General features: G+C 46.0%; 1 protein-coding gene across 1 annotated transcript in view; it reads left to right on the forward strand.

Annotated features, from left to right (window-relative positions):
• Positions 1-378: 378 nt before the first annotated feature.
• Positions 379-9,947, forward strand: part of ntn4 (netrin 4) — a 49,481-nt gene continuing 39,912 nt past the window's right edge. The window contains exons 1-2 of the mRNA XM_043713305.1: positions 379-608; positions 1,699-2,225. Of these exons, the coding sequence (XP_043569240.1) occupies positions 548-608; positions 1,699-2,225 (588 nt within the window). The 5' untranslated portion in view covers positions 379-547. The remainder of the gene's footprint in view (positions 609-1,698; positions 2,226-9,947) is intronic.

Consider the following 9,947-nt stretch of genomic DNA (forward strand, 5'->3'; position numbering starts at 1 on the left):
AGAGAGACTGAGGGAGGTGAAGAGCAAATTATTAGAGAGAGGGACGGAGGGAGCAAGAAATCCTGAGGCTGAGGGAGAAAGTAAAGAGAGAGAAGAGAATGTCAGGAGGACGTGGGAGAAAGTGCAGACTGAAATCAGAGACAGGGAGAAAAGGAGGAGACAGAGAGGAAGAGATAGAAAGACAGAGGAAAGAAAGATGGAGGAAAAAGACAGAGGAAGAGATAGAGGGAGGTGACAGGGAGAGGGGAGGGAAGAGGAGATTCAGGAATGGCGAGGGAGACGGAAAGATAAAGGGAGAAAAGAGTGGGAGGGAAAGGTATTGGGAGGAGAGAGAGAGGGAGGGGGAGAGGGTGTGTGTGAGCGGACATTCTTGAACAAGTGACGGGAGCCGGCCGGCCTGGGGGAGGGGGGAGTTATATAAAGCGGGAGGACAGGCTGCTCAGGGAGATGTAGGAGCCAGGGAGAGGAGAGCGCTATCCGGGAGCAGGGAGCCGGCTCCTCGGGACTGAGCCCGGGGCTGTCGGCAGCGCCTGAGCGAGGGACGGAGATGAGCGTGTTGCTGGCTGCCGGTGTGCTCCTGGCCCTGGGCTGGCTGCCCCGGGCAGCCGGTATGTACCAGGAGGGCTGGGGAGCGGGCAGGTCTCAGAGCGCAGAGCCCTCACTCCAACCCTGCCTTCTCCATTCTCACACTCCCATTCCCTCCCTCTCTCTCACACTCCTCTTCCCTTTCTCCCTCCCCATGTTGCTGCTTTCTTGTGCTACCCTCAGTAGGTGAACAGCTTGTTTCCACTGATCCCAGTCCCAGCTCAGTCACTGAAGCCAATATGACTGCGCAATGTGACCATGGAGACTTGGAACTCATCATGCCAAGGAGAGAGTAACCCCAGACTGATGGAGGCCAGGGGGAGAGTGACCCCAGACTGTCTGAGGCCAGGGGGAGAGTGACTCCAGACTGTCTGAGGCCAGGGAGAGAGAGTGACCCCAGACTGATGGAGGCCAGGGAGAGTGACCCCAGACTGTCTGAGGCCAAGGAGAGAGTGACCCCAGACTGACGGGGGCTGGGGGAGAGAGGGTGATCCCAGACTGTCTGAGGCCAAGAAGAGAGAGTGACCCCAGACTGTCTGAGGCCAGGGGGAGAGAGAGAGTGACCCCAGACTGACGGCGGCCAGGGGGAGAGAGAGTGACCCCAGACTGACGGCGGCCAGGGGGAGAGAGAGTGACCCCAGACTGACTGAGGCCAGGGGGAGAGAGAGTGACCCCAGACTGACGGCGGCCAGGGGGAGAGAGAGTGACCCCAGACTGACTGAGGCCAGGGGGAGAGTAACTGAGCCCGAGGATCAAACTGTCCAGTCTCCAGCAGGGATACAGGAGATTGATTGGGAGTAATATCAGATTGTAGAGTGTCCCTGGAGTTATGCACATGTTGACAGCTGTGATTGGCACTGCTGTGTCTACCTCCGTGTACAAATCTAACCTGCAGATTACTCCATTTGGAAGTAACTAAATGTGAATTGCACCATTTGAGTAGCACAAGGATTGTGTATCTAGATGAAGGAGTTTTGTCTCTCGTTATATCAAACTGCAGTGAAACAGGATTGAATTTTGCCATTGGAGTTGTTTGCTGTTGTGCTGTGGGGCAGTGATGATGCTGTGCTTACTGCTGTCAGTAATTTGGATTCCCGTCTCTGTCTGTTTCAGGGTTGGTGGATGTGCCAGGGGTGAGGAGGCACTGTGAGTCTGGTGCCTGTAATCCTCACCTGGGAAACCTGGCAGCAGCCAGGCAGCTCCAAACCAGTACAACCTGTGGAGTAAACAGCACTCAGCTCTTCTGCTCACACTTGGGCAGGGGCTGCTCAGAGGCATTGACATGTGGGAAGTGCAGTGGGAGTTCTAGCCTGCATTCCCACCCAGCGGTGGCGATGACCGATTCGTCATTCCAGCTCCCGCAGACCTGGTGGCAGTCCAGCCCGGGGAGTTACAGAGAGACCATCCAGCTGGATCTGGACACTTACTTCTACTTCACCCACCTCATCATGATCTTTAAATCTCCCAGACCCGCTGCCATGGTTCTGGAACGTTCCCAAGACTTCGGCTCCACCTGGAACCCCTACAAATATTTTGCCACAAACTGCAGTGAGACCTTTGGACTGCCCGATGACCTGAACCAGATCGGGGCAATTTGTACTTCCAGATATTCAAATCCATTCCCTTGTAACAGAGGAGAGGTAACTATTTTTATTCATATTGACTGGAATGGTGCTGACTTAGGCTATGAATGGCTATGGGCCTGACTCCTTGTTGAGACATCCATATTTAAGATAGAAGCAGCTTGCATTTATGTAGTACCATTCACAAACTGAGGCCATCCCAAACTGCTCCTCTCTGTCCATGAGATACTTTCAGGATGCAATTACTGTTCAGCTGTACAGAGATGTTACACCTTAGGTATTCAGTGCCCATTGCCACAAGCCACAGTGAAAAAAGTGACTTTCTTTTTGTTGTTGTCAATCTTTGAGGGATTAGAAATTGGCCAGAACTCCCCTGTTCTCCATCAAAACGTCTACATTCAGCCATATAGCACCTCAGTTTCCCACTTCAGCCTGTCAGGAAGACAGCGCTGAGGGAATGCCACAGTGTTGGAGGGTCAGTGCTGAGGGAGCACCACACCAGGGGGGGGGGGGGGGTTGCGTCAGTGCTGAGGGAACACTGCAGTGTCAGGGTAGGGAGTCAGTGCTGAGGGAGTGCCACAGTGTTGGAGGGTCAGCGCTGAGGGAGTGCCACAGTGTCGGGATAGGGGGTCAGTGCTGAGGGAGCACTGCAGTGTCGGTGGGGGTCAACGGTGAGGGAGCGCCGCAGTGTCAGTGGAGGTCAGTGCTGAGGGAGTGCCACAGTGTTGGATAGTCAGTGCTGAGAGAGTGCCACTGTGTTTGGGAGTGGGTCACTGCTGAGGGAGTGCTGCAGTGTCAGGGTAGGGGGTCAGTGCTCAGGGAGTGCCACAGTGTTGGGGGTGGTTCAGCCCTGATGGAGTGCCACAGTGTCAGAGGGTCAGCGCTGAAGAGGCGCCACAGTGTTGAGGGGGTGGTGCTGAGGGAGTACCACACTGTTTAAAGGTGTCAGTTTCTGGTTAAAAGTACATTGATCCTTATATGTTTATTTCCCATTATTATCCCCCATTCCACATTAGGGGTGACCATTTGTCAGCTATAAGTGTGTTGGACTTGATATGTATGTTATGACTGAAGGTCACACTAGGGAAGGAGGGCAGACTTTAATATTTAAGTTTAATTACAAATTGACACAATCATTTTGGCAATTGTTACAAAGTAGCTCTCACACTATAACAACAATGATAATGTCTTAATCACTTCTTCCAACTGAGATGATGAATGCTGGTGAAGTGTGAGAGATATTGTTAATTTGGGGTTGAATGTACATTTGACAAATTGCTGTGAAGAAATTTCCTTATTCAAGCAGGAGAAAATATTGCCCTCCAGTTTCTTCACGACAAACAAAATAACTGATGGCCACATATCAGACATGTATGACATTTTCACCATCCACATTAAATTTTTGCCCTCTGGTTCTCACTGTTTCACCATCCAGAACTGTTCTTCACACTCAATTTTGATTGGATGTCATCACTTTGAGCTCATCTGTACATTGTAAAGACAACAGTCCCAGCTGCTCCGAGTTATCTGCTGAAGCAAAATTCCCTCGTCCCTGTAAACATTATTATAAGTCTAATCTGCAACCTGTCCAAAGTTTTTCACGTCATTCTTAAAGTGTGATGCCCAGGATTGGTCACAGTATTCCAGTTGAGGCTGACCTTATGTTTTATACAGGCTCACCAAAGCTTCCTTGGTTTTGTATTTATGCCTGTGTTTATAAAGACTAGGATCCTGTGTGACTTTTTAAGTCACATTCTCAACCTGCACTGCACGTAGAACCCTGGTCACTTTGTTGCGTACCTTCTTCAGAACCTAACTCTTTGGTTTGGATTGTGACTCCACAGGCTACACACCAAAACTAAATGCTTGGTACTTTTCTGTGTACTCACCTGCTGTTTGAAGGTAAATCAGTGTTTGAGTATTGGGAAACATACTAGGAAGAGATACTGATGTTCAGGAAAAAAAGTATTGCAACAGAAAAAGAAAATGAGTGGGACTCCCAAATCCACAACCTTTTAGACATCAAGGCGCTTAAAGGCTAAGATGTGACAATAAAGGACAGATTCACAGTGCTCAAATCAAAACAGAAACTCAGCAGGTCTGACAGTGTCTGTGGAGAAAGAAACAGGATGAATGTTTCCAGTCCAGTGAGATTTCAAAGTTGCAGAAAGCCGAGTAGACTATAGAAATTACAGGGCTGAAAACAAACAGAGCATGAGGTAAGTAAAAAGGCAGCATGAAAAAGACGTTGTCAGGCAAAAATCTAGAAACCCCCACCCCCCACAACACACACATACACACACACACACAGTTTTATTAATGCATAAGGAACTAGAGAATAAGCAAGTAAGCAGGAGGGCCTATCAAAAAGCAAAATAGTGGAGGTGGATAACATGATCATAGTCCTTATTAAATGTTTTGCACCTCTCTTCACAAAAGAAGATATTGTGGTTCATGAAGAGGAATATGAAATATTGAAACAGATAAACACACTTGAAGGAAGTAGTGTGGGGTTTAGCATCTTAGAGTGGATAACTCACCACTTCCTGATGGCATTTATCTCACGCTGTTAAGAGAAGCAACAGCAGAGGTTCTGATTAATCCCCGATGGCTACATGCACAGTGTTGGACAATCAGAGTATAGGTGGGAGTGTCCTGTTGTTTCAAATGGGAGGGACAGTGATATTCATCATTTAGGATGGGACCAATAAGAAATCAGGTTTTATTGTCATGTGTGCTCAGGTAGAATAATTAGAAAGTCGTCACTCCTGGCACCATTTTAGGTTCAAGGTACCTAGGGACAAAATCTTTGGTACCAATAGAATAACTTAAAAGTTTAACATTACAGTTCTTCTTTAATTGGCAAAATGCAAATACTGAAACCATTCTGGGGCCACCATCGAGAGAGATTGCCCTTCTTGGTCTGTTAATGTTTAGATTTTCAGGAGTGGGGGGCAAAATGTGATATTTAGATTTTTCCTTTGATGTCAAAGAAGACAAAACCAAAGAGTGGATGGGGAAGTACTCCCCCCTTCCTACATTGGAAATCTCACCCTCATTGCTCACTGCTGCATGATCTCCAACTTGAGACAAAGCTTTCACAGGTAACTTAAATTATATCCTCATTAGAAGCTGGGACCATAGCAATTACTGCCCAGAATGTGACAGCTAAAATGTTTTAATGGATTAATCGAGGATAGTCAACATTGATTTGTTAAGCGAGGTTATTCCCAACTAATATGATTGATTTTTTTTAGATCAAAAGCAGGAGTGATGAGGGATGTGTAGTTAATGTAATGTATATTACATTTAGCAAGGCTTTTGACAAAGTGCCATGTGAAAACCTGGCCAGAGAACAAATGTCTAGTGGACCAAAGGGTTCATTGACAGGAAACAAAGTAATCGGATGATTCTGTGACTGGAAGTCTGTTTGCAATGGGATTTCACGGAGATTAGTACTGGGCCTCTTGCTCTTTGTGGTATATACCAATGATTTACAGTTAGATAGAGTCATACAGCTCTACAGCACAGAACCAGACCCTTTGGGTCCAACTTGTCCATTCTGACCAGATATCCTAAATTAATCTAGTCCCATTTGTCAGCACTTGGCCCATATCCCTCTGAACCTTTCCTATTCATCTATCCATCCAGATGCCTTTTAAATGTTGTAATTGTAGCAGCCTCTATGACTTCTGGCTGGCAGTTCATTCCACACACACACACCACCCTCTGCATGAAAAAGTTGCCCCTTCAGATCTTTTTAAATCTTTCCCCTTTCACTTTAAATCTATGCCTTTTAGTTTTTGACTCCCACACCTCAAGAAAAAGAGCTTGGCTGTTCACTCTTTCCATGCCCCTCTTGGTTTTATAAACTTCTATAAGGCCATCCCTCAGCTTCCAACATTCCAAGGAAAATAGTCCCAGTCTAATCAGCCTCTCCCTATAGCTCAAACCCTCCAATCCTGACAACATCCTTGTAAGTGTTTTCTGAACCCTTTCAAGTTTCGCAACATCCTTACTATAGCAGGGAGACCGGAATTGCATGCAGTATTCCAAAAGTGGCCTAACCAATGTCCTGTACAGCCACAACATGACCTTCCAACTCCTATATTCAATGCACTGACCAATAAAGGCAAGTGTACCGAACACCACCTTCACTGTCCTGTCTACTTGTGACTTCATTTTCGAGGAACTATGAATTTACAACACTCCCCAGGACCTTACTATTAACTGCATAAGCCCAGCCCTGATTTGCTTTTCCAAAATCAAGCATCTCACATTTTTCTAGATTAAACTCCATCTGCCACTCCTTGGTCCATCTACTCCGATCCCGTTGTTCTCTGAGGTAACATTCATCGCTGTCCACTACACTACCAATTTGATGTGATCTGCAAATTTACCAACCATAGTTACTAAGTTCTTGTCCAAATCATTTATATCGATGGCAGAAAGCAGTGAACCTCGCACCGATCCATGTGGCAAACCACTGTTCACAGGCCTCCAGACCAAAAAGCAACCCTCCACCACGATCCTTTGTCTCCATTTCAACCCATTATGTCTTCACTAGTTCTATTACCAAGTGCTAATCCTCCTGCCTTTCCTCCACACCCCTGCACACCAGTTCTATCCCAATAACCGTCCAATACCCTCTTGAATGCCTCAATTGAAGCTGCTTCCACCACATTTCCAGTAGGCACATTCCAAATGCTAACCATTCACTGTGTGAAAACGTTTTTTTTCTCTACATTATCCTTGCTTCGTTTGCACAGCAACATCATTGTTAAATTTGTTTGATGAGTTAATATAGATTCGACACATGCAGAAGATGTAATTGTTCTGGATTTTCAAAAGGCCTTTATCCCATAATAGACAAATAAAATCAGAGATTGTGAAGCCAGGGGACACTTTGACAAATAGTTTAGTTTGAGATTTTGGTTGGCATGGATTGTTTGGACCAAAGTGTCTCTTTCTGTGCTGCATGAGTCTGTAACTAAAGAGGGGGTTTATTCGCAGTGGCAGAAGGCAGGAAGTGGTGACACATAGGGGTCACTGTTGGGATGTCACTTTTCAGAGTCAAAAACAAAATTTCTCAATTTTCAGGTGAGAGAATAATGTTTCTGGCTCTTATCAGGATTGGTCTCTGGAATTGGAGACCTTTTCTGCCTGGAGCGGCTAAGTGAATTGTTCCAATGTTCCCTACAGTTCACCAGAATGAGAGGTGAAGTTAGTGAAACATGTATACAATGAAGGGCTTGCCAGCATAGATGCTGGGACATTCTTTCCCCGAGGTTGTGGCTTCTAGGACAGGAGTGGGTGGGGTGCAGTTTTAGGAGAAAGTATTGATAATCCCATATGCCTCATTCATTCGTCCTGTGACCAAAAATAATTGTGAACAATCTCCATCAGCTTAGCCTGCTCTCGGTCCTCCAGTTAGAATTGTTCTGAATGAGGGGTCAAAGTTATCTTTGTGAATGGGGATGTCTCTGTGTGGGAAGTGTCTCTACGATGGTAGTTTTCTCTTATTCACGCTTGTTCATGGGTATCACTGGCTGGCCAGCATTTACTGCCCATTCCTTGTTCCCCTTGAGAAGATGGTGGTGAGTTTCTTGAACTACTGCAGTCCATGTGCTATAAGTAGACTCACAATGGGGAGGGGATTCCAGGATTTGGAGCCAGCAACAGTGAAGGAATGGTGATATATTTCCAAGTCAGGATGGTAGGTGGCTAGGAGGGGAACTTGCATGGGGTGGCGTTCCCATGTATTACTTGCCCTTGTCCTTCTAGATGGAAGTGGTCATGGATTTGGAAGGTGCTGTCTAAGTATCAGTGGCAAATTTCTGCAGTGCATCTTGTAGATAGTACACACTGCTGCTACTGAGGATCTGTGGTGGAGGGAGTGTATTTTTATGGATGTGATGCCAAACAAACAGCTGTTTTGTTCAAAGTTTGTGTGAAGATTTGTAGCTCGGGTGCTCGTTGTTGTGGTTCTGTTCGCCGAGCTGGAAGTTTTTGTTGCAAACGTTTCGTCCCCTGGCTAGGCGACATCATCAGTGCTTGGGAGCCTCCTGCAAAGCGCTTCTTTGATGTTTCCTCCGGAGTTTATAGTGGTCTGTCCCTGCCGCTTCCGGTTTCGTGGTTAGTTGATGTTCATGTATGCGGATTGCTGGCTGTCTTCCTGTTTGTCCTATATAGTGTTTAGTGCAGTCCTTGCATGGTATTTTGTACACTACATTCGTCTTGCTCATGTTGGGTATCGGGTCCTTCGTTCTGGTGAGTTGTTGTCTGAGCGTGGCTGTTGGTTTGTGTGCCGTTATGAGTCCTAGGAGTCGCAGTAGTCTGGCTGTCAGTTCCGAGATGCTCCTGATGTATGGTAGCATCAGTTTTGTCCTGGATGGTGTCAAGCTTCTTGAGTGTTGCTGGAGCTGCACTCAAACAGGCAATTGGGGAGTATTCGATCACACTCCTGAGTTTTACCTTGTTGACAGGCTGTGGGGAGTCAGGAGGTCAGTTACTCACTGCAGTATTCCTAGCCTCTAACCTGCTCTTACAGTTACACTATTTATGTGGTAAATCCAGTTGAGTTTCTGGTCAATGGTAATCCCCAAAATGTTGATATTGAGGAATTCTGGGTAATCCAAGATGGAGGACGGGAAAAATTTCTGGCTGTAACAGCTGCTCCTTTTTTTTTGAGGTATTTTAGGTGCTGGAGGTGATTTCCTCGAATTCCAGGAGCAGCAATTACTGCTTTGTATGCTGTTGCATTATTTTGGAACTTCTGGAAAAAAAAAGTCAAAACAACAGCAGTTTTAAAAGGGAGAAGACCAGACAAAGGAAGCACATGGTGTGGTCAGTGCAGGAGAGAGAGAGAGAGAGAGAGAGAAACTGACACCAGAGTGAACCTTTGCTGTTTGAATTCATGTATTGATGGACATCACAGTGTGTCTGGGAAAATTAACAAACAGTGAAATTCACAAATGATCTTTGAGGAACTGTTTGGACGAAGTTCACAGCTCAGAATTGAATAAGTTAATTGTTTTAAGTGGCCTACAGAAAATCTGCAGTAGTGAGTAGAGTGGGTTTTTTCTTGATTTTTGAGATTTGTCTCTTGATTAAACTTAAAATATAAGCCATAACTATTAATCTAACCTGGGCCAGTATTTTGTAGAGGAATAAGACGGTGTTATTTTCTGGGTCTGTAGATTGTGAAGGAGCAAAAATGGCCTTTTGTAGAGTGATATGTACTTCTTGTCAGATGTGGGAGTTTAAAGAGAGTTGAAGGGTTACTGCGGATTATATCTGCAATAAATGCTGTTGATTGCGAATCTTATCAGATCGAATGGATCGGTTAGAGAGACAGTTAGAAGCAATGAGGAATTTGCAACAGCAACAGTATGTGATGGATGGCAGTTATAGGAAGGGGGGAAAAGTCTCAGATACAGTCACGTAGATGGGTTAACTCCAGGAAAGGTAAGAGAGGTATGCACCTCGTGCAGGTGTGTTCTGTGGCTATACCCATTTCAAACAGTATGCTGTTTTGGAAAATGTAGTGGAACTTAGCACAAACAGCCAAGTTTCTGGTATTGAGACTGGCTCTAATGCAACGTGGGGTACATCGGGTTCCAAGAGATCAATTGTGTTAGGGGATTCTCTAGTCCGAGGTACAGACAGATGTTTCTGTGGTCAGCAGCGAAAAATCAGAATGGTGTGTTGCTTCCGTGGTGCCAGGATCAAGGATGTCTCAGAGAGGGTGCAGAATGTTCTCAAGGGGGAGAGGGGCCA

The sequence above is a fragment of the Chiloscyllium plagiosum genome, chromosome 23 (assembly GCF_004010195.1).
Source record: "Chiloscyllium plagiosum isolate BGI_BamShark_2017 chromosome 23, ASM401019v2, whole genome shotgun sequence".
NCBI lineage: Eukaryota > Metazoa > Chordata > Chondrichthyes > Orectolobiformes > Hemiscylliidae > Chiloscyllium > Chiloscyllium plagiosum.